Source organism: Tauraco erythrolophus, chromosome 2 (assembly GCF_009769465.1).
Source record: "Tauraco erythrolophus isolate bTauEry1 chromosome 2, bTauEry1.pri, whole genome shotgun sequence".
In the NCBI taxonomy this organism is placed as follows: Eukaryota; Metazoa; Chordata; class Aves; order Musophagiformes; family Musophagidae; genus Tauraco; species Tauraco erythrolophus.
In genome coordinates, this window is record NC_141466.1 from 106,712,593 (window position 1) to 106,737,890 (window position 25,298).

At 39.9% G+C, this 25,298-nt stretch overlaps 1 protein-coding gene across 1 annotated transcript in view; it reads left to right on the forward strand.

Moving 5' to 3' along the window:
* The window catches only part of HHAT (hedgehog acyltransferase), a 170,529-nt gene that overhangs the window by 39,323 nt on the left and 105,908 nt on the right, over positions 1 to 25,298 (forward strand). The window contains exon 8 of the mRNA XM_086629128.1: positions 3,113 to 3,148. Coding sequence (XP_086485254.1) covers positions 3,113 to 3,148 — 36 coding nt within the window. The remainder of the gene's footprint in view (positions 1 to 3,112; positions 3,149 to 25,298) is intronic.

Genomic DNA, 25,298 nt, shown 5'->3' on the forward strand with positions numbered 1-25,298 from the left:
TGTTTTAGATTTTAATTAAAACCTTCATTTCAGAAAATTGCACTTGTTACAGGATTTCAAAAAGCATTTGTGAAACTGATGTAACTGAGGTACCTTACGTTGCAAGGGCTACCAGATAAATCCTGTATTTTGCAGAGAAGCTCAGGATTGAACAAGCTGTATCAAGTTGATTATAAATTATGTTGCAATATCGAGTAAATATGGATGTACTTTACAGGCAGTAGATAATCATGTCCCAGTGGATATGGCAAGTGTAATTGTGAGTTAATTGCAGGGGACATCCTGTCGTGCCTGATAGGTAGATTCCTGTGACGTTGAAGGGATCACTAAGAAATTTGTAATATAAATTCAGCGTGATTACTTGTTCTCTTTTTCATGTGATGAAGTTGCTTATTTCACCCTCAAGTTGCAGTCTGAGCACTGCTATACAAACCCTCTTTACCCCTTGGTGACTCGTCTATCTGAGAATGGAGGGATTAATTATATCTACCAGATCTGTTTCCATTGCGACTTCATTGTGTTTTCACTTCATTTGTAGACTTAAATGCAGTATGCATTTAAGTTTGAACAAACAGAAGAGTTGAAAGTGTCAATGGCAGTGTTTTGTTAAAACCAGCCTCCCATAATCCTAGCTTTTCAGTATTTTTGCTTTGCACGATGTCTCTATTCATTATCCTAGGTGCTTAAAAGTGTAGGTACCTAATATCTATAGTCTTAAGTGTGCAACTATTTCTCCCATTTACAGTTTGAAATTGTTCAGCCTTGTCGTTCTTGCTTTTGGAACTAATCAATGATACTGTCCTGAGGTGTCTCTAAGATCTAGGTGCACACTCTGATGCTACTGTATATTCTTATAATTCTGTTGGTTATAGCGTAGTTACATCTTTAAATGACTGCTTGCAGTGTTGAGAATTCAGGATCTTAGGTAGTTAGTTGAAATGTATGATTATAGTATCAAACTGAGGAATAATGGGTCCTATCTATGCTGTGTTATATCTAGTGAGGCTCTGATCTTTTTTCCTCCTTTTCATTTATTCTAATAAACTGGTTCTATGCGTGTTCATTTTTAATGCTTAGTGAATATTTTGTGGAAATATTTTAATAGCTAAAGCCCATATGAAATAGTTATAAATATTTTTTTAGCAGCAAGTGTGTGATGTTTTGAAAAGAGTGAAAAATGCGTGAAAAGATGACATGTAAGTCCACAGCAGACTGTCTTATTTTCCCTCACTGTCTGAACTCACTCTACTTCAGGCTTGTCCACCCAGCCTACTTCAGCTTGGATCATCTTAAGTTAGCAGGACCATTCCGTTTCCATGCTTGTTGTAGGCCAAGTCCTTTGGTTCAGTGTCAAAAGCAGTGATATTTTTATGCTCCACATCCCTGTCCACGAGGAGCTCAGTTGATGTGTCTCTTCAGAGACAATAGCAGATTTGGTCAATGCCATCAGAGAACAGCTAGGAAAACTTGGAAGGATGAGCTTGGCTGAAGATGTGTAAGATGGCTGTTTAGCGTACAGCTGTTCCCGGGAACTGTACAAGTTTCCTCCTCTTCTCATCCTAGCACAAACATGCTGAAGTGCTTGGTCCTAGGAAGAAAAGGTGTTCAGAGGTATAAAATACAGACTATGGGCAGCTCTGATACAGAAGATTGTCTGTACAATACAGCATATTTTAGTGAAGACGGGGGAGCCAAATTACGGTATGTGTCCAGGCAGGAGGAATGCAGAAAGGTAACTGGATCCACGTCATGCAGTATAATGATGCAGTAATATAACAATAACGTAAAATGGGGAATGATTTCCGGAAAGGAATGTGAAAATATATGTTTAATGATGACCGTGTGCATGTTCTGACAGAATACTTTTTCTATTGCAAGGCAGCTTTTAAGTGAGAAATTTTCTCCCCTCCTCTCCACCCCGCTGAACCAGTTGACCTTCCCTCCTTGTTAACTCCTAGAATTTCTACAGCTCATTATCTGTCTGGTGTTATCAGGATGCCATTAGCTATCTGATGACTTCTCATGCTGTTTCAGGTAGAAGGCAGCACACTGCAAGCAGTACTATTTAAAATAACACCATGTTGTAGTCAAATGACCAATTAGATTTTTTTGGAACAGCATGCTCAAGAGCTTAGTATATGCCAAAATGTTTTCTGCGTACAGAATGTAAGCCCATTTCAGAGCAAGTCCAGCACTGGAAAGGGGCCATTTGCATTTTCCCATTGTGCCATTATGCACACAGTTAATCTGAGATGATATTGATAGTCTCATAAAACCGGCACGTACTTCACGTATTAAGTAAATGTCTCAAATCAGCAGATACTTTCCTGTAATGTCAAGGATTTGCTAGTACATTGTTCATGAGCTTGATTCTCCTGAGCTCACTGAGGGATGGAGGAAACAGAAAAGGGAAAGAAACACTGGCATTAACTGTTAATGCATGTTGTTAGTGCTGAAGTTTTCAGGCATGGTTCTTGTAATTTAGTGTGATCTAACTTGTACTTACTGTTGCAAGTCCTCAAATTTATTTTCTTCACCAGATCTGAGCAGAACACACTCGCAAGGCCTGCTTCTTGGTATAGTCTGTGTATCTGAAGGAGACACAAGGGAGTTCTTTGATATAATTCTGTATCATGGAGAGAATTCGCAGCAATCCCTTGCATTTTAGTGCAGTGCAGAGCAGAAAAGGGGAAAGAAAGGATTCCACAGTACTTTCGTATAGAGGATCTGCCTGCATATATGCCAGGAAACATGCAGATCCTGGTCATCAGGATGCTTAAAAAATTATTTCCAGTAACAGAATATACACAATTTATGCTTTATGTGGGTTATACTACTATGAATGTTACTGCTTTATTGACGAAATATTCAAAAATGGAATGTGTGAGCTTTTAAACATGAATCTAAATCTTTCTGTGTGATGATCATCCTAAATTTAACATGTCATTACAGGAAGGAAATTGTATGTTACACTTTTGCTTCTGTTTTATCCATTCCAGGAATTTTATATTTATTTTTGCTGTTGATTATATTGAAATACAATGTTTGTACAAAACCCAACAGAGTAATGTTTTTTTAATAATTAAAATATGGTGAATCTTCTTTCTTACAGAAGTTTTGACGTTGGGCTGCATCGCTTTTTGGTCAGGTAAGCTAACATTTATTTTGAATTGCAATTCCGTATTAAAAAGCATTTCTGTTATAAGTAGACATGGCCATGTGAACCCAATACTACTTGTTATTTTCTATGGCAAGATCCTCTTTCATCTTCCATTTGTATATTAGTTTGAGAAACTTTAACTCTTTGTCTTTCGGTATCTACCCAATGTCACGCTAAAGAACCTCTTCAGGTTTCATTCAGAAGAACCTTGACTCAAGTGATTTCAGTGGCAGTGTTCCACTCATTCGTGAGGAAATTTAATTTTGCTTGTACTGAAGAAAAACTTTTTAAAAACTTTTTTTCTACTGGAAAATCAAGTACCTTTGTTCCTCCTAATAAAGCTTGAATTTTATAGAAAATTGTGACTGTGGAGGGGAGTTTTATTTTCTCAGTAGAAAACCTGATTGGTTTGATTCGTGGAATGGACTATGTTCAGAAGATGAATAAGGAAAGTGGAATAATTGTTGTGTTTTGTTTGAAGACATTTAGAGGAATTCGGTGATTAAAGCAGGGCACTTCAACAAGAAAAGGGAGGTTAATGCATTTGAATGCTGCACTGAGGAACTGGTTTTGCTGTTTGGAGTTTTGTGTAAGCAAAGTCACAGCTGTTCCCTAAGTATGTTTGCATTCATTTTTAATAACATACCTATTGTTATCTACTAATCTTTACAAAGAAGTGCAATGCATACCATGAAAGACAAAGTTTACCATGGTCTTCAGACCCATAGAGAATTCATTCTGTCAATTATTTCATCCCACTAAAATGTTGCAGTATCCATCTGAGAAAAATTTTACCTTGGAAGAATGAGCCCAGTATGTGAGTCAGAGTATGCTGTTTTGGTTCCACCATAAAGGTCTGGTGATGTTAGGCTTCCCTTGATTTGGTTTTGCTACCAAAGTCATTATTTCAAGCTGCTTTGTCATATTTCTTGGTTAAAGACTGTTAAGCCTCATGAGTCTTTGTGGCCTTAATGCAGAGCTTTTCAGCACTGATTCACAGACTCCCAGAGCTCTAACAGGTTGATTGCTCCTGATGGCTTTTCGCTCTTGGTCACTCACTTGAAGTGTGTATTTTCTAATGTTTTCAGAACCCTGCTAATAGCTCTTGACTAGCTAGTGCAAGAAGCATACAGCTTCAGACAGAATGATAAATGCCTAAAAGCATTTCTCTGCCTTTGGCTCAGCATTACTTGTAAGTGTTCTTTTCACTTTGTCTGCTAAAGTATCTAAGATACCCCTTTCAGATTTAGCTTCTCCTCTAGGTTGCCTGTACTGTGGCAAAATCAAGGAAAAAATGGTAATCCTCTGTCCAAGGCCTAGGTGCCAATTGGACAGTAATATAAAGAGTATCTTTTAAAGAGAAGAGTACTGGGTAGTATCATATTGAACACCATGCTTTTGTGGTTTAAACTAAGTACAAAAAACATGAAAAATATGAGATCACACAAAGCCTATGTCTCAGGCAAAATAAGGTTTGTTTTAAGGTTGCACAGGCAAACCCCCATCCTGACATCTCATAACCTTTGAGCAGTAGGCTGTGTAACATTAGGGTTATTTTATGTATTTTTTTGCATGTAACATGACTGCTTTTAACAGACAGCTCTCTTCACTAAAGCCATAGTGTTAATATTGCTGAAGACACTGTGCGTTTCAGTGTGTAGATGTAGTTTTTAAACTACTGAATGTATTTAAGTTCTGGCATTAGTTCTACAAAATTAGTTGCATCTATATTTTGACCAGCAGATTGATTTTTTTTTTTTTTTTTTAAAATAACCAAATAAGAAATGGAAATCATCATTGTATAAGAAATGATGTAAAAATATCCTACTGTTGTAAAGGGAATACAAGGCACAAGAAGGTCTCCTGGGAATGCAGACAACTAGTTAACAAAGAATACAATCATGGTAAGAATTTGATGGACTAAGTTTGAGCCCCTGATAATGCTACTGCCACAAAATAAGCTTTCACTTGCTTAATACGAAGAATGTTATAAGATATTATTCTCTTATACTGCATTGTTTTACATCCTGTGGAGGTGCCGTATTGGAGTTGTATGCTCATGCAATCCCTAGACCGTAAATAGCCATTGAATTTCAATGAGTTGAATATCATCTTGACTACTGTGTCATTTTTTTCTTTTTCTTCAAAGCCCACTGTGGGTTCTATGCAGTGTGGTGTTCTAACCTTAGACAGCTTTAATGCTTCGTTCTCAGTCTGTCACCTACCCCTGTTAACAATTTGGGGAGCCATCGGATGCTTTCACTGTAATTGTACCACTAAGGAGGAAATATTGTTCCCTTCTGTTGTAGTAGTATGAGTTTTGCTTGGGCTTCCTTAACTAAGAAATTGTTTCTGTTGTTTAGTAGATGACTTTTGGACTGGGAAGCAGAGGACTTGGTGTTACATCTCTGCTGTTAGTCTGCCATGTGATCTTTAGAAAGTTGTTGCCTTTGTTTTTGCCTTTTTAGACAGTCTCTGCTCCTGAGAACTTGCAAATCTTCTCCTTCTGTGTTCATGTAGTATCTGTCAAAAATGGTTCTCTTCACAGTTTAGGTTTCTATGTGTGAAATACAAACAGTGGGGGGAAAAAACCCAAAACAAGAAACCCAAACAAGCTAGAGTTGCAGGAAGTGTTGAGAATCTATGAATTGAGATTCGAAATGTTCAAGAGATACGCTATTGTTTTAAATACACGGATGTCACCCTGCAGTGGAACAGGGAACCCAGTATGACGCTTTCAAATATAGGATGTGGGGCCAACAAAACTGAAACTAGTCTCGGCTAAGAGGACAATCTGTGCGTAATTACTTACTAAAATTCTGATTGAAGGGACTAGGACTGTACATAGCCTGGCATACACAGTCAATGGCTTGCCCAAGTGAAGCATGACACAAAGTATGACAGAATTACAGCTACATAGCTTTTGACATCTTCTTAGCAAAAAATAAATATAAAATAATTTCTGTCCATCCATCTAGCTGTGGTTTCTGATATGGTTTTTAAGATAGCTTGGAAAGGTTTAAAAATCCTATCTTTTAAATGTTTGTTATTAAAAAGTGTATGTTATACTGAAATGGCTGATTATGTGGTGGGCTGAACTGAATTATAGGACTAGATTTCTGATTACTTCACTTGCATGCTGAAATATGGTGGCATCATGGAACTACTATTTGTGAAATTAAAGTGCAATTGAGTATGTCAGGGTCTGGGCCTTGAACGTTTGCTAGCTATGCCTTAGCGTTTGAAGCGGGGATCCTGGCAATTCATGGGGGAAAGATCAGTAATTTCATGATGAAAACTGGGTTTTGACACTACCCATTAAAAATGTACTACCATACTTGGTAGGTCATTTGCTCACTGTTTTCACATAATGATATAAAAGTATTTGTTACTTCTTTTAGGATCAGCGAAATTATTAATCGATGCTATTTAAATTGCAAAAGTACTATACAAACAGTAGTATTATTTTCATTGTGACTACAGGAAAAACAGCCCTGTTTCTCCTAAATCTAAGCATTCTCAGAATGGAGCAATGGATATATTTTCGGAGTTAAAAATGCATAAAAAGAGCCTTTTAGGGTAGCAGTTTAGAGGGGTGTCTTGGTTTCAGCTGGGACATGGTTAGTTCTTTTTAGCAGGTAGGAGAGCTCTGTGTTCTAGTTTTGGTCTGGGATTTGTTATGAGAAGAATGCTGATAGCGCACTGATGTTTGTAGTTGGCACTGAGACCTCAAGGACTTTTCAGCTTCTCAGGTTTTGCCAGTGTGCAGGTGCATGGCAGGCTGAGAGGGGAGCAGAGCCGGGACAAAGGGTCCTTATGTCTCCCCTTATGGTTTGAACGTAGACTTAGGGTTGAGGGCCAAACTGGTCAATGAAGTATTCCATATCATGCAGTGTCATGCCAGTATAAAGATGAGGTTAACCAGAAAGAAGGGCTTTTGCTCTTCTGAGGGCTCTCACTCTCGGAGTGCATGCGTGTGCGCTCTCTCTCTCACTCCCTTTCGGGCCTCTTGCTCATCCAGGATTGCGATGTCAGGATTTGTCTGTTTTGGGATTGTTAGTCTGGGACAGGCCCTGGTCACTGGGTGGTGAGCAATTATACTGTGCGTAACTTGTATATATTATAATTATACATATATATTTTTTCATATATTACTAGTATGAAACCCTTATCTCAACCCATTGGTCTCTTTCCCTTTCCCCTTTAATTCTGTTTCCCATCCCCTGGGGGTGGGGGAGAGTGAGCGAGCGGCTGTGTGATGTTTAGTTGCCGACTAGCCTAAACCATGACAAGGGGAAAGAGCAAGAGAGGGGCTTCCTGGTGCTCTTTGCTCACTGAAGCTATTTTATTCAGGCATTTAATCCAGTGCCGAGAACAGGACATTGGCTGAAATAAAATTGTGAACATAACGAGACTATTTACTGTCCTAATGCCAAGCAGTGCTTCCTTTAGGGTGACACTGGTGAGGGCAGTGGAGAAGAATGACAGTTCCTGGAGGCATGGTCCTTTTGAAAAATTTCCGTGCTTTCAGCACTGCTGTGCCTTTTGAAAAAGTGTGAATCATACTCATTTCAGTACAGATCTGGCTTTGAAAAGAGCTGCAGGACTATGCACCCCTAAGGTCTCTCAAATGTTTCTGTCTGTTAGCAGCACTCACAGCTCACCCCATGGTTTGCATTTTACTTTAGCTTGTTTAAAGTTGCAGGTTATTTAGGCTTAGCTTATTGCCTGGTGCAAAGGTTCTCAAATACAAAACTTGAAAATCATCCCCTTTTCTAGTTTTCTCAGGTGAAGCAAGGCATAGTTTAGCACTGTGATCAAAATTTAGTATATGTTGCCGTCTCTATTGATTTTTAGTTAGAAACAGGGCACCTCCATGTAAGGGCAGAACGGTCTCATGGCAAAAGAGGGATTATGGTTCTAATTAAGGTACACTCATGAAAGAAGATAAGGAAAAGTCTTTTCATCAGCTGGCTCAACTCTTGTTTTCATTCTCTGTGGAATCCCGTAGGACCTCATGTATTTCCATGCTACTCAAAAGAATAACAGAATGATGTTAATGAACTATCAATAACTGGTTTAAGTAAATTCTAAAAAAAAGTCAGTTTTTTTCCTTGTTATTCTACTCTGCTCAGAAAGGTACCACTGAGATCAGTTCCTGCAAAGTCTAAAGTGCAGACATTTCATCCCAAAAGACATCACAACTGAGATAAGTCACTATCTAAGTGTAACCACTATGGCAAGTGTAGACTCACTGAAAAGCTCAACAATATTCAAGCCATCCGAAGCTGAAGAGATCTATGCTTCTGCTTAAAAAAAACAAGCAGTTCTTGCTATCACTGTTTCTGTTTAAAAAAACCACCACAACAACAACAAAATAACCCCAACCCTCCCCCCAACCCAAGAAACCAATCCAACAAAAAACCCAGCCAAACAAAAAAAACCCCACCACCACCAAACCCCAACACTTCTGAGCTTTCCCCTTTTCTCTAATGCACCCAGGTCTTGGAAAGTCAACATGTGATGCAACAGTCCCTTTCACTTGGTGTTGCATCCCTCCTGCAACTCCATTGCTAGAGAAGGTCAGAGGTGATTCTGTGCTCCAACAGCTAGACACAGATTCCCTGCTGGGGTGCCACATGGGATGCAGTGTAAAGTATGCTATACCAGTGCTAATGCTATACAGTCTTGCTGCTGCTTTGAATGTGGCTGCTTGTTAAATACCATTGATGTTCTAATACACTGTAGCTGGGCTAGGCAGCATGGCATTAAAGAGATTCCGCTTTTCTTGCAACGGGATTGATAGAGGTATTTGGATAACCACCTCTGCCTTTGAAATCCCTAGATGTGAAGTTCTTTCTCCTCTGCTCTGTCAAGGAGTTTGGCTTTTTGGTTGGCTCTGTGTCCTGGTCACATCCTTACTGCAAGCACAGCAATCATAGACTAGTGTGGGTTGGAAGGAACTTTTAAAGGTCATCTAGTCCAACTCCCCTGCAAGGAACAGGGACATCTTCAGCTAGATCAGATTGCCCAAAGCCCTGTCCAACCTGATCTTGAAAGTGTCCAGGGATGGGGCATCTACCAGCTCTCTGGGCAACCTGGTCCGGTGTTTCACCACTCTTATTGTAAAAAATTTCTTCCTTATATCTAGTCTGAACCTACCCTCTTTTTGTTAAAAATTGTTACCCCTTGCCCTGTTGCCACAGGCCCTACTAAAATGTTTATCCCCCTCTGTCCTATAAGCCCTCTTTTAAGTATTGAAAGGCCGCAGGTTTCCCTAGATCCTTCTCTTCTCTAGGCTGAACAACTGCAACTCTTACAACAGTGTATGCCCAAACTGTCTTCTGGAGCAAACCAAGGCATTTCCTCAGGAACAGAAATCTGAGTGTGGTTCTGAGGATTGTTCACACCACAGACCCTTTCTGATAGGTAGTGTGGATATAAGCACACCAACTTTGTCTTCCTGTGCCCTTTGCAGTTGCCTAGTATTTCCTCAGTAGCTTTTACCCTTGGGACTTCCCTTCTCCTTTCAGGACATGCTTTTAGTCAGCGTGTAACCGTAGTCTTTTGCAATAAAAAAATGGCCCCAGCGCTGCCCTCATCTTCCTTCAGACACCTTGAGATAAATGCAGCATCTTAAAGGCCGGTTTCTGCATTATGTGAATTTGGCTGATCTATTCCAAATGAGGTTAATGCTATTCAATTTTGCCAAATCTTTGTACTGCTTTGCCTGGGAGTCCTGGATGACTGGTTGGAGCACTTTTACGTTGCCTGTGTGTCTATGGGAGACCCACTGAATAAGCAATATTCTCCTCTCAGTGTTACCTGTGGTATGTCTACGACAACTTTATGTCTCTATCTCATTTTTATCACTTGGATCAGTGCTGGCACAAAGGTGCTGTATTGATTAAGCAACAATGTATCTGCATGAAGAAAAACAATTTATATCAATCTCTAATCATCAAAGTAACATCCAGGGTAAAAACTGCCAAAGATGCGAGCGATGAACTGTGTGATTTCACTTAAATCTACTGATGTGCTTCCTGGGGAAGGATCCTGCGATGCTGGTTCTTTGTCATGTGCAGGTGGGACCGCTGTGTGTAGGATACGTGCAACTACTGTACTTGTGTTCTCTTCTGAGTCCTTTCTGCCTCTGATCCCTAGCCTTTGAACCAAGCAAGGACTAGCAGGGCATGAGGCTATAGCAAATGTTCACCAGTCTTGACTTTCTTGGTTTGCTGTGCTCTCTTGGAGAAGTGCAGATAAAGCCAGTGGAAGCAGCAGAAGCAGTGTTTTCAGTCAAGGGCTTCCAGCTGTGAAACAGGCTTCCAGAGCAGACTAACACAGAAACAGGCTGTTGCCAAGTTACATCACAAAAACATCCTTTTGGACAAAAAAGCTCCACTGTAACAATACCTCCTTAGCCAGCGAGCAAGGAAGAACAGAAGGTGATTCTTGCCATGTTTTGTATGTCTTGTGAGGGGGCTATAATGTGCATGAGACAGCTCTCATAGAGACTTACTTGAAATTTTGTGACTGAGTTGGCAAGAAACCCAAGAATGTCGTCTTGTTGCCAATAAAAGCAATTGTACTAATCACTAGATGTGGTTGAATGGCTTCGTGTCTAATTTGTAAGTAGTTTTAAGGTTAAAGTGTTTATTTTATTACTGTGAAGAGGTATTGGTACTAGCTTAGGAATTATTTCTCGTTTAAATTTACTTTTAATATGGGGCCTTAGGGTTTCTGCGAAAATTGCTTTGAAGTTCTAAAATGCAGAAAAGAACAGCAGTCAGTCTATCCATAGAGACCCTTGGGTGGAGGAGCCTGAAAGATAGAGCTCTTCTATAAAATATTGCAGCTACTTCCAGCTGCATCGCAGACTCCTGTGAGCTCTTCTTTTGGATGTGCTGGAAGTTTTGCGGTGTTTGCTGGTGTTGGCAATTTGTGAAGAGGTCAGCACTGGTATAATTATGTTCCCATTGAAGGCAGTGATAACACTGAAGTGGTGTTAAAAAAAAAAACAATGCACAAATTGGGCAGTGATCGGAAGCTTCTAAAACATTCCCAACCACAAGATCCAGTCCGTAGCTGAGCTCCCTGGGGTTGTGGTGGGAGGCTCCATGAATGTTCTGCTGTGTGTGTGCTGGGTGTAAGCATGGACTGTACAAGTGACAGTGATGTATAAAATCAGTTGGGGCACTTTGCTTAGAGTGGGACAGTGTCCAAAAAACTCGAATTAGTTTAAAAAAAATGCAACAACAAACCAAACAAAAACAAAACTAAAAACCAAATAACAAAAACCCACTTGATTAGACAGTAGTGAAGAATGATGCTAAATTGCTTCAGAGCAACTGTAGTCTCTCAAACGCCTTCTCAGATGTAAACTTTTTTTTAATAGAGGAAAACAATCTGTTGTTACATAATGAATTAGCATCGGGCGTGTTGCAAAAATAAGGCTGGGTTTTGTATAAACAAACCGGAATCTTTATGTAAATGTTATGTAAATATGACATTTAACTTAAACTGTTGGAGTGGGGAAGTCGGGATTAACAAGGTACAGATCTCATCATGTTTATGTGTTGCAACTGTGAATTAAAACAGTTTGTTATTTTTGTTGCAGGGTGTTTGAGTTACTATCTATGAGCGAGAAATACGCTGTTTGTGGAACGTGGGGTATTTTCAGATTCAGTTCAAGCCGCTTTTAAGTACTTTCACCGAGTAATTTATTGAAGCTGGATCCAAGCTTGTATTTCAGTATAATAGAAGAAAGTATGTGCCAAGGCTCTTGAACCACCTGAGATTGTGAGGATTCTGAATTTATTCTTTGTGAATGTCCAGGAAATTATACCACAGGAATGTTTTCATCCCTGCCTCTGACTCTAAGGGCCAGAATTTGGCTGGAGTTTACTTGTGATTTCAGTCTGAGGGATTTTGCATCTTTTATAACTGAAGCAACCTGTATTTCAGTCACAAAACTGAATATATAAGAAATGTTGTTTATATGGTATTTATGTAATACTTCCAGTTCCACTAAGCACTTGTAGTTAAAGCTAAACATGTGTAAAGTTTTCATATTGACCTAGAGTATAAATTTCTGCTTACTGTTGGGTTTTTTTTGATTAATTCTTTTGTCTTTCTCATTTTAATGTTGTCTTTTTTTTTCTTCCATGTGTTGTGGTCCATATTTCTACTTTGGCAGGCCAAGAGACATGTTTACAGCTTCCAGATAGTAGGATGTGATTGGTGTAAACTTCAATCTCAAGTAATTTAATGTTTTCTGGTTTAGATATGTTTTGGTAAGCTGCGTGCTATTTTTGTGTGATAGTATACTGGAATTGTTAAGATTTAGACCAGCGCCAGAAAAATGGGAAAAAAAATTAGGATGAAAAGATTTCATTCATTATTTTCTACTCCCAGCTTCTGGTAAATTAGTTGTATGCAGCACAGCTGCCATAAATTCCATTTTAGCCAGTGCACGATGCAGACTAAATCCTTGTAACCTGAATGGCTGCTGCTCTGGGGGTACCTTTCATCCTCTCCCTTAAAAACAAGCGTGTTACGAACTTCCCGCACGGTTTTCCTTGCCCGGTGCGGAATAAAATCCTTGAATGACAAGTGGCTTTACTTCTGGCTGGCTGGTAGTTCAGTACCAGAGACAGCCCTGGCAGCAGCTGTCCCAGTGGAGCAGTTTCCGGAAGGGCGCCCGTTTCCCGGCCCCGCCGGCGCGGCCCCTCGCTGCCGCCAGGGGGCGGCCTTGCCCCGGCGCTGCGCGCGGCGCGCCGCTCGCTGCCTGCCGAGGGTCGGGCGGGAGCGCGGCTTTTCCAACCGTATTCCAGCCAAACGCGGGCGCACAGAGCTGCCTGGCGACGGCCGCAGAGCTGCAGTCGGTCTTTCTGCAGTCGGTCTTTCTGCACTCGTGCCTAGCTAAGCGTGGGAACGGGTGAGACGTTGGGCGTTTAAGCCGCGCTTTCGCCATAACGGTCTTTTCTCTGTATGGCGAATGTTGCAGAGAATGGCATGGGAGTCCAAAAGGCTGCCTTTGGGTTTTTTGGAAGGTGATCTCATTCTAGGAAATGCGTGTCCAGGAAGATGCAGTCTGTTACGCGATCTGCTCTGCGTTGTGCCTTCTCTTCCTCAAAGTACCAGTTCTACAGTAGGTAGTTCATATAACATATGGGATTCTAGGAACAGCTGCTCGGAATAACCGATCTGGGTTAACACAGTGGAAGACAGAATGACTCCCTCTGTCCCCATGGGCAGGAAAGCTTGAATGCATTTCCCTTCCTTGGCTGCCATACCGCATGCAGCGTTCTGGGGACAGAAGTGTTCTGATTCTCCTCCTGAAGATCACCGCTCTTCGGCTTATTTTTGTGCTCGGAGTCAGCTTGCTTCACTTTGCCTGAATCCAAAGTGTTTTCAGGGGGGTTTGTGAATACAGCATGTCAAAACAACAACCACTTAACTTCAGTCTGCAGTCAGAAGTTACAAAGGTTTCTCATATCATCACACCTGGATCGTACATCATCAGATGTGTTACTGAAATAGATGGCGTTACTGCTTGCTTTGTGGCACTGCGGTAGCATGCATCACTTGCAATCGGATCAATACTCCAGTAACCTGTGTGGATGTTAGTGCACAGTCTGCTTTCAGTCCTTGTTGTCCCTGGCTGTGTAAGCTCCAATACATAGACTTGGTTCTAGGTTCTCTGAAGAGGCCAGGGGAGTTTATAGAGTTAAGGAGGTCTGTGAGTTTAAACATCTACCTTAGACCAAGGTGCAAAGAGTGGACATGAGAAACAGATCTAAAAGAGAGGAGGGAAGGATGAAGGCAGGAGGCCTGACAAGTCCTATCTAGTTACCCATAGATCAGGTGCTTTGAGGGTTTCAGTGTAGAGGTGAAAATACTTTGAGATATCTGAGTGGTGTCGTTAGACCTTGACATCTGTGTATCTGTCTGCAACAGTATTGACTTCAGTAATAAAGTCTGAGTAGAGGACTTGAGTGCCGTTATTTACAGCACTGATGGCAATGTTAGTGTGTTTAGAGCTGTAAGCAGGACACCTGGGAGAAGGTAGAGCACACTGTTAAAAATTGCTGCTTGTGTGGGATGGGAGGCGTTTGAATGAATGTCAAGCTGAATAAGATACTGTATTGAAAGCTGTATTCTCTCTGGATTGATTCCTAAGTGGCCTGTGGAGTTGCTGAGTGCAAATCACAGGCCAGGGGTTTTATGGAAGGCTCTGGGATCCATCTGAGGATATGGATGCTGTTTTGGCTGACCGCTGATACTGTGATGTAAAGTGCAATCCTAGCTTCGCTGTGGACTGCGGGAATTCAGTGACATCTGAATTTTGCCCTGAAGATCTCCATGATTTTTCTTTTTGCAGCTGAAGCTGCAAAACGATCATCCTTTGTAAAATGTTTTGAGATCTATGGATTAAGAATGCTATATAAGAGCTCAACGTTGATATTTAGTGTAAGCTCTTTACGTAACACAAAGAACAGATGATAAAACAGGACAGGAAGTAACTATTAGATTTGGAATCTTTCTACCACAGATACAAATTTAGGGTAAAAAAAAAGGGAAATGCTGTGTTTTTTTTGCAATTTGTATGTGCTTTTAATTGCATTTACTTGGATGGATTATGAATGTAAATAGGGAACTGTAGTAAAAAGTGATTTTTTTAAGCACTAAGGAAAAATCTATAAAGCATAATAAATATGACAAAATATGACATAAATCAATAAACTATGTCAGTTAGTGTCTTTGGAAATATATGTTGTTTATGATACAGAGTTTAAGGAGAAACGCTCCTTCCCTAGCTCCTGAATAAATTAGCACACGTGAGTCAAATTCTCATGCAGACTTCCATCTTAAAGGTCACAAATAAATAATTGGATAGAACTCATATTTTTGAAGGAATGATGGGTCAAAACCTACAAACTTCAATTTTTCTTACTGTCTGAAATAAGAGAGAAAGCAACAGGCTGTAGGCTTCCTAGTATATCCAAAAAATGTAATTGCAGTACCTCCATGGAGTGCTGAAGAACAAACTAAGATCGTGGCAACCAAAGGATAACGCTTTTCATCAGCCACCACACAGTTCTTGTTTGCCTTCTCCTGGAGAAGGTTTAGCATTTTCTGGTAAGCAACATAGCTGGACACTTGAAAAGTAACTCTTCTTTCCAGCCAGCCTCTGCTGTTCTGTTATATGTGAATAGTAAAATGTACTTGGCTTGCCTGAGATACGTGATGTTATCCCAGACTTAAAAAGCATTAAGTAAAGCAGAATTCCACGTTGACTGATGTAAAGAAAATCAGGATGTCTAAGTATTGCTCTACTATTTTTTGTGAACACTAATATTATATAATGAACGTTATCTCCTCTAGCTATAAGGATAATGGCATTCCATGTGCTAGTGCTTTTCAGAGACAGTTCTGGTAGATTTAGAGATTATTTCAAAATGTATCTAGCATTTGGTACAATGAATTGCTTTTCAAATCTGGATTAGACTATTGCGCCGCAAATATTAAGTATTAGACATTTACAACTTGCTGGTGAGGCAGAGTAGTTTTAAATATGGACCTTAGCTTTTGAGCAGTGATAGGAAACTGACATTAAAATGTAAACTTCAGTAGTGTTTTTCTTTGAGTTCTGGCAAACTCAAATATATATATATATATGTATGTATAAAAATATATAAAATATGTTTTCTAGATGGGTGGAAAAAGGGAGCCAAAACAGGCCATAAGTTGCTGAGGTAAATTTTCTCATTTGAATGCCCTCAGAGTACACTCATTTGAATGCACTCAGGAGCAAGTCTTGTTCAAGAGTAACCTAAGCAAGTTGATTGATCCTGCAATGGAGGAGAGATTAGCTGACCTCCGCAGGATTTACAGGTTGTCTAAAAGAATAATAAATATGTTCACTGACAGAAATTTTTGCAAACACACAGCAACAGTGAAATGCAAAAGTTTGCCTGTAGGATGTTAGACAGACCGATCATGTTCAAGCTGCACAACAGTTTCCAGGATGCTTTTTGGATAGGACACAACAGGAAATCATTACTTCTTAGAAATACATATCTGTCTCAGTCTCTGTATGCTACTTAAATAGACTGCACTGTACTACTTGAGTCACCATCCCTGGAGGTATTTAAAAGACATGTAGACCTGATGCTTAGGGACATGGTTTAGTGGTGGACTTGATAGTGTTAGGTTAATGCTTGGACTTGATGATCTTAAGTCTTTTCCAACCTAAATGACTATCATTCTACTTACCACCTTGTACTGAAATCGGTACTGCAGGACTGCTGTCAGTATTGGAGTTAGCTGCTTTGGGTTTGTTTGTGCTTCGTTACTGCATGATGACTGTGCATACAGGACCTAAAGCTGTGTGCCGCCTCTTAACTGAGTGAAGTCGAAATGCGAAGGATTCCAAAATATGTCCAGGCTTTCCTACACTGGGGACTCAGTATAGAACTTCTTGGCTTTCGAGTGCAAGTCTGGAGTCTTCCCAGTACTAGTGGTATCACAGAGTTACTTGTCATTCCTCCCCCAAATAAGAAGAAGCCTAGCTAAAATTAGTTTCCAGGAAATGGAAATAAAAATGACCTGATTTAGATGACACTTTTGCTGAAAAGTGCTGTTATACAGAATTAACCTTTCATTTAGGGTGATGACTCAAGATAGGAGAAGCTTCTTTTGCATTAGAAGTGAATGATTAAAACTGCAGCTGATGAAATAGATAGAGCTTAGAACTTGGGAGCAGCCTTTGGTGGTACATTAGTTTTAGCTGACAGCCAAGCGAGAGCTTTCACTTATGAGACACTTGCAATTTTGCCATTGGTCTCAAGGCAAGGGATTGTCTTCTACTGAAAATAAATTACAGGTGAAATATTAGTGAATGAACTTGAGTCAAGGGCTTCCTCTGTGCATTTTCAATAAAGGTTCGTCCTATAGAATGTGCTTGATAGCACGGGCAACTGCTAGATGTTAGTGTGTCTTTTAAAGCTTCATCGACAGTCAGCTGTTGAAATAGACATGACATATGGTGGGAGCTTTCTGTAATGTAGATCTTAATAAATATTTCATTTCTTCTTGTTTATAGTGTCTTGTAGTTTTTAAACTATGTAAACAGCAAAGTGGAGATGGCTAACAAAGTAACCATGGAAACCCATTTATCCTCTTTCTCTCTCTCTCTCTGTGGAAATGTTTTTTGATGATATTTATGATTTCTTTTCCTCACTGTGACTTGAACTGAACGAACAAAATAACCTATAGTAATGATAATTTGTTAGCTATCTAGTCACAACCAAAGACTAATATTTTTACCATCAGTGTAAAGAGAGTTTGCATTCATACTCTTTATTTGGGGTAGCACTACAAGAATAAAGTAAGTGGTACCAAATAACTGTATGTAACACTAATAGGAGGCCATGACTGGACAAAATACATTTCTGAATTTCTGAAGAACAAAATCCTCAAATTTGCAATGGCTTTTTTCCATTGTGAAATGCTGGGCGGTGAAAACAGATAAGCAATCATTTGAGTTTTTTATTGATGTTTCAAGGATATGAGTGCTAAATTGCAGAAGATCAAAGCATCATTAGACAAAATTATTGTACCTTTCGGCAGGGGGAGATTCTTCAACTGGAGACAGTGCCTCCACTTTGAAGAAATGAAGGCCACCGGAAGTCTCGTTTAGTTCCTCAGACTCTGGGAGACCTTCCTTTGGGGAACCTGGTCAGTTAGAGCAAAAGTTAACTACAAGTGTGAGAGCAGCTGTGCAGGGTCAGAGCAGAACTCACGCTGGCCAAGCACTCCGTCTTCGTTAGCAGTCAGCACCTAGCGAGGAGGTGCATACAGCCAGGTCAAGCTTTGCCAGTAAACTGTCTTCAGCAATTTGTGGTTCATGAACTTCTCAAGTCAGGAGTGACATCTTCACATGTGATGGTTTGTAGCGTGTGCTGGCTTTTGGACTTTATGGGTTTAGATCAGAATTACTGCTGTGTAGCTGAAATGCCCTCTGAGGAGGGGACTGCCTGCAGCACTTTGTTCTTTTTGAACTCTCAGGGTAGGAGCTGTATGTACTCTCATGGCACTTGCGGTCACTTAGTAGCCTATTACCAAAAAACAGGCAGGTGTTGCAGAGCTGATCATCCCTGAATCTACAGAACTGACAAAGAGGAAGGTGAAAGGAAATAATGTTTTATGTTTAGAAATCATTAGGCTTTAGCATTAAAAGTGCCAGAAGAAGGAAAACAAGTATTAGGTATAATTTACCTTTCTGATTGATTCCTCACAAAATTACAATTGCAAATACGAAATACATCTCTTACCTATTCTGAAACAAATTTAACAAACACCTAAGTATATTAAAACTTGATGGCGATGCTCCAGATTCGTATTTAATTCTGGACGATTATTTCGAGATGATTCTCTGTATGTTGACATGACGGTAATGAAGCTTAATCTCAGCAGAAAGGGTTAGTGGTCTTTAATTTTGTCAAATAAACAATTGATTTCAGTAATATAAAAACAAATTTTATTTCTTGGATTAACTTAGTTTCAGTGATTAGATACAATGAGACATCTATTACTGGAGTTAGTTGACTTCTGTAATTTGCAGTCGGCTTCTCAGTGGTCTTCCAGTGGTCTGGAGGATTACTCTGGTTGTGCTGCATTCAGTCTGGTTTTAAGCATTTCAGTTGCCAGGATTTTTATCATGTTTCTTGGAAATTTTGTCCTTGCTTTTATGGGCAACAGTTCTAGTTCTTTGAGATACCACCTTCGCAAGATTTTCCTTGTCTTCTCTGATTCTTGATTCCAGAACTGAAGATTTATTGATGTTTTGAACTGTCCGATCAGAGCTTTGCATGACTCAAGAGCAGTGGTTGAGGTGCAAAAGTTTTAATGAATAATTTTGCAATTTCTTATTCATGGTTTTGTCTTGGTTTTGGTTTGTGGTACTGCCGGGAGTTCTGTCTTATGCAGGTTTCCAGTTGCCTACAGGAGTTGTTATAGCAGGTAGGAATTAAGCCTTCACTTCAAGTAAAGAAATTGTATAGAAGCCATTAGTTTTTCATTTCTGTATAAAAAATAGCCTTGACAGGGACAAAGGGTTGAATACACTAGGCAGAAATTGCTCCTGCAGGCCATTCTTCTGTTATTTGTACTCTCCTGTAGATGTGATACCAAGCTCTTTCTTCTGGTTTTTGATTCTGAAAAATTAGTAGTGGCGAGTTAGCATAGCTATAACTAAGTGAAAAGTTATGACTGAATTGTCTGTGGATGAATTTCTGGGCACAATCTGTGAAGAAGAGTTATGGCATGTGCCAACAAAACAGATGTGATACAGTGATACACAGATTACTCAAAATAAACGTGATCTTAGTTACTTAATGCTACCAAGTTAAAAGATATTTTGGTGCTAGGAGGCAAGTATCTGTATCACAGAACGTTACCCTTCGTTACTTTTTGGACAGTGCTTAGGGAAGAGTATGCAGTGTGCATGTTAGAGGCATAGTGCTCAAAAGTGAGTTTCAAAAAGTGAGTGTCTAGAACTATACATTCCCTTAGTTCCTCTCCAAATTATTTTTGTGCTTATTTTTTTGCTGTTTGCTTAATTTTTTAAAACATCGCTGTTTTAAATACTTTTTTCCTCTTCTGTTGAAGTGAGGAAAGATGAAAATTTGATCCACCTCAGACAAGGAGCAGTGACAGAAGGTTTTATGAAGTGCTGTCAAGTGCACAGACAAAATCAATGGGGAAAGCCTGAAATTATTTTTCTCAAATTTCTTTCACCTTAAGCATGACTTATAACAAAAGACTCAGAAAGCAGTATTTAGGCAGAAGTGTCTCGCTTCAGCTGATGGTGTCTCTGAAGTGTTCAGAAGTAAATTAGAAAAATAATGACTGCTTTCATTAAGATGTTTCAGCTGTGGAAGTGAATGTGTTGGACTTACAGCTCTAGCAAAAGCATGTAGATGCACAAATCGTTTTTAAGATCAGACTGACAAATCATTCAATCACAGAAAGCCGAGGTATCTTTGTGCTGATTATGATCAGTGTCTCAGAGGCAGCATACGTCTTGACTGGGTGATTTTCATTTCGCTGGAGTAGCATAGACCCTCCAGAACCTGTGCAGAGCCGTCACAGCATGCCGGCTCCTGTCATGTATCTTAGGGAAATCTCTTGAGGGCAGTATGTAGGAAACATATTGTTATGACTTATTTTGTAGGTATTAAATATTTATATCATCGGTCCACAGAATTGCTGACCTGACATTTTATGCCAGCCTACAGTAAGAAGAGAACTTTTTTTAAAGTGTAGTAACGTGAATAAACATTAGGCCACTTTCCACAGGAGTAAAATTTTTTTTTTCTTCTCATTATTAAACAACAAAGTTATTAATGTCATGTTGTTGGGTCAGCATTTTGTGCATTATTGTTTGTGTTCTCGTGACATACAGCAAGAGACCTTGAATATGCATGCAATTTTCTTCAAAAAGTTCCTCATGCTTGTGTTGAGATCCACAGACTTTTTGTTCTGTTTCTAAATGTTTTATAGAAGTAAAGAATTTGTTTCTCTCTGAAGAACTATGTGACTTTAGGTCCTGATGCTGCCCCCAAGAATGCTGATGCAAAAAAATGTACCCAGAGGTGTGTGTAGTAGGTTCTAGTTTTGTCAGAAGGATCATTTAAAAATAAATCAGCAATCAAAATGTCATGTAGTTAAGACTCAATTGAAATTAGTACTTCCATCTCTTGTATGCTTCCTTTTGATGTCTGAGTTCAGTTAGGAGCTCCTTGCTCATTCATGCAGGCCTCTTGCTGCCTTTCCTTGATTTCTTGTCAGGATGGACCTTTCTTGAGCTTGGAGGAGGTTATCCCTGAATATCAACTAGCTTTCCTGGACCCCTCTTTTCTCGAGAGCCATATCCTACAGGGTTCTTTTAAACAGATCTCTGAAGAGGCTGGTGTCTGCTCTTCTGAAATCCAATTCTGTTGTCGTGCTTTCTACCTGGCTCCCTCCTCTCAGGATCCTGAAGCCCATCATCTCATGGTTACTACAGCCAAAGCTGCCTCTGACTTTCCCATCCCTGGCCAGTTCTTCATTGTTTGTAAGCATGAGGTCTAGCAGAGCACCATTCCTTGTTGGTGCCTTGATCATCTGCATAGGGAAACTGTCATCAACGCACTCCAGAAGTCTGCTGGATTGGTGCAGTCGTGTTGTCCTGCTAGCAGATATTGGGTGGTTCAAGTACCCCATGAGGACCAGAGGCTTTGAACTTGAGACTTATTTTGGTTGTTTGAAGGCCTTATCTCCTTCTTGATCAAGAGGTCTATAGCAAGTGTACAGCGACACCCATCCCCAGGCAGAGCTCCTTGCACTCCAGCTCTTCTCTTGCATATTGGGCAAGTCCTTCTGGCCTTCCTGTCCTTCCTCAAGAGCCTGTCTCCATCTGTCACAGCACCCCACTGATGCAACTGCGCACAGACTTCTGCCTCCTGTTCGTTCCCCGTGCTGCTGGCATTAGTGCAGAGGTGTTTCAGAGCACCATCCGAGCATGCTGAGCCCTCCAGGACAGGCTTGAGAGCTTTCCCCATAAGACTGTTCCACATTGTTATTGTTGTCTTTTGAACAGAATGTACTGTAAAGTGTACAGAGATGTATTTTAGTAGTCCTGAAACAAATTACGGAAGTGTTTTAAACCAATATCCTTTGTTGGGCATGTCCATTTTTCCCAGATTTTGGTTTGGTTTTAATTTATGATCAACATTAAAGGGGTATGGGCTTCTTTTTCAGTGTAATGAGTTTAGTACTAGCCCTAAGGAAATTTTGTCAACAAAGAAAGCTCTCAAATGACTGTTTAGATGAACATTGGATGATGAACATGGCTTCCTCTGTTTTGTTGGTTGTAATTTTCAGAGAGAAGTGTGATTTATTTATTTATCTAGCTATTTATTTATTTATTTTAGATGTTGTGCTGTTTTTGGCTGGGATAGAGTTAATTTTCTTCATAGTAGCTGGTGTGGGGCTGTGTTTTGGATTTGTGCTGAACACAGTGCTGATAATACAGGGATGTTTTTGTTACTGCTGAGCAGTGCTTACATGGTGCCAAGGCCTTTTGTGCTTCTCCCACCACCCCACCAACGAGTAGGCTGGGAGTGCACAAGAAGCTGGGAAGGGACACGGCTGGGACAGACAACCCCAGCTGGCCAAAGGGATATTCCATACTGTGCGACATCATGCTCAGTAATAAAACTAGGGAGAAGGCTGACAGGGGAGCCGCTGCTCCGGAACTGGCTGAGCTTCAGTCAGTTGTTGGCGAGGTATTGTTTTCATTTGCATCACTTGTCTTTCTTGGATTTTATTTATCCCTCTTTGTTGTTTTCCTTTTCATTACAATTTATTATTACTGTTATTATTTTATTTTATTTCAATTATTAAATTGTTCTTATCTCAATCTATAAATTTTCTCACTTTTACCCTTCCAATTCTCTTCCCCCATCCTGCTGAGGGTGGACCGAGCGAGGGGCTGTGTGGTGCTTAGTTGCTGGCTGGGGTTAAACCGCCACAGATGTCTAATTAATCAACATTTTTTTTTAATACAAAGAAACAAAAGGGAGCTCTAAAGAGAGCTGGTTTATTTGCATTCTTTTATATGTAATAAACCAGTTTGCGATCTGTCTATATTAATTTATTCTGGGTTTAATATCATTCCGTCTGTGCTTTTTTGAGTTGTTGCTGCTAAACAAAAAGGTATCAATGGAATATTTATATATGAGCACCTGGCAACCAGTTGTGCAGTGTACGGTTCTGCTGACTTTGTGAGAAATCTCAGGTCAGAAAAGTTATTAGTGGCAGCCTGCAGGGAAAGAAGCACTGACATGGCAGTGTCAATGATCTTCCAGTCCTGATAGGAATGGATAATGCATGTTGTCAATCACTAGACTTAGAAAATGGGACAACAATAAGGGATAACAAAACAGAGGACAGTAGCACTGTTTTACTTGTTGTCTTATATGGGGTAATGGCTTTAAACTGAAAGAGAGTAAGTTTAGGTTAGATATTAGCAAGAAATTCTTCACCCTGAGGGTGGTGAGGCACTGGAACAGGTTGCCCAGAGAAGTCGTGGATGCCCCATCCCTGGAAGCGTTCAAGGCCAGGCTGGATGGGGCTTTGAGCAACGTGATCTAGTGGAAGGTGCCTCTGCCTATGGCAGGGGGCTTGGAAACAGATGATCTTTAAGGTCCCTTCCAACCCAAACCATTCTGTTCTATTTAGTACTGGCAATATAGTTTTGGAAAATACTCCTATATTTCAGTAGCTTTGTGATTAATGATTATTTGTAGTCTTTCATCTTTGTAGAAGCACTCCTATCTTACAAGTGATGTAACTGGAATCAGGATTGAGTGCATTGTTTTTAAAATCACTGTTTACCACATATAGGGACCTAAATATTATTTCTCCTTGTTTCTGCACATTTACCTGTACATGCTTAATGTACAGCATACAGTCCTAGCTCTGCTGAAATGTCCAAACATAGGGGAAAATACTATTTAGTGACTGTGACTCTTCTGTAAATAGTATTAGCGCTTTATTGATTTAATGTGAAACATAAAGCCTGCTGTTTAGACTTCTCAAATCAGACAGGGATAGGTGGGTGCGAAATAAAATCAGTTTCTACTATGCAAGTTGTCTGAGACAAAACTTTGTCTCTCTGGTGTATGTGTTGTTTCTCTCTCTTTTTTTTTTGCATGCAAGGTCATGTTGCCAATGCTTAAGATACTAGAAAGTGAAGGTAAGAGCCTCAACTGATCCCAGCTGACTGAAGGCACTTTATAATTCCATTGTACCTGCCCCTTCACTGATTTTGAGGTAAATGACACTAGAGGAGTTTTTTTTTCCTCTGTTGCCATGAGCCGAGGAGGAGGAGGAAACAGAACTGTTTGTTATTTTTATTGCATATACAAATGTCTCATAAAATGTAAAGGCAGTTGGTGCCTCCAAGAGCAATGGGCTTTGATTCCTCTTGGCTTTACAGAAACCGTAGCCACAAAATGTACAAATAGGCTGAAAATTGCTGTCTTTTACTTTTGGTAGTGTCTCCTACCCATGCTGCCAAAGGGTAAATCATAACACTGGGCACTGCAGAAGCAATTCCTCTGTATTCAGGGGAAGAGTGAAACGATGAGGAGTAGGAAGACGGTGTGTGGAACGAGTTCTGACAGCGCGGCAGGCTGGGCTTCTTGGTGGCAGATGGCATTAAAATGTCAGAGCATTAAAATATGCATTTCAGAAATAGGATTGGGCATGTTAGAGGTAATTATTCCACAGAAAAGTGGTATTTCTATGAAACAGATTCTGAGAGGATTTAGATTGGTTGCTGCTGTAATTAACTATGTTAAGCTTATTGCCCTGCCTTTCAGGACTTTCAGGAGACTGCCGCAACCACTTTAGTTAACAGACTCTCAATTATTTAAATAAAGGCATAAATTAATGAATCTTCCAATCCTGCCTTTCTGAACTGAGAAAGGAAAACCTTTGCTTGGAAAAGGTCTCCAGAAAGCCTTTTTCGAACTTACTCTAGAGCTGCTCTGAAATAGATTTATATTCATCATTTTAGGTAAGAGTATTCTTCCACAGCTGATGTCCAGCATCTTTGCCCTATCATTTGCCGTTATAGCAGGGCCATCTATTTTCCTGGTCCTTACAGATAAAAAACCCGCTCCCTAAGACTGGTGTTCATCATATATTTTGCTGTCAGTATTTTGCCAACGTCTGGATTCTGTAATCCTGGTAAGTCGTATAGGCTGGCTAATAAATCACTATATTAATAGACAAACGTGTTGCTTTTATCTTATAAAAACAGCAGATAAGTACTGTGTGCTGAGTCCTAGCTGTCTGTGTTACTGGATGCATTTATTTTTACATGCTATCCAAAACTTGATGAGCTGACTGAATATTGTAGTAACAGGTGTCTGTGTGTGAAGGTAAAAGTACTCTATAATGTTACCTATAGATGCAGTATCTGCTTTACTTAGTTGCTTAAAGATGTTCTTTTTTTCTAGCACAACATGACAAAGGCCATGACTTTGCATCTGAATCTAAAACAGGTTTTTGGCTCTGA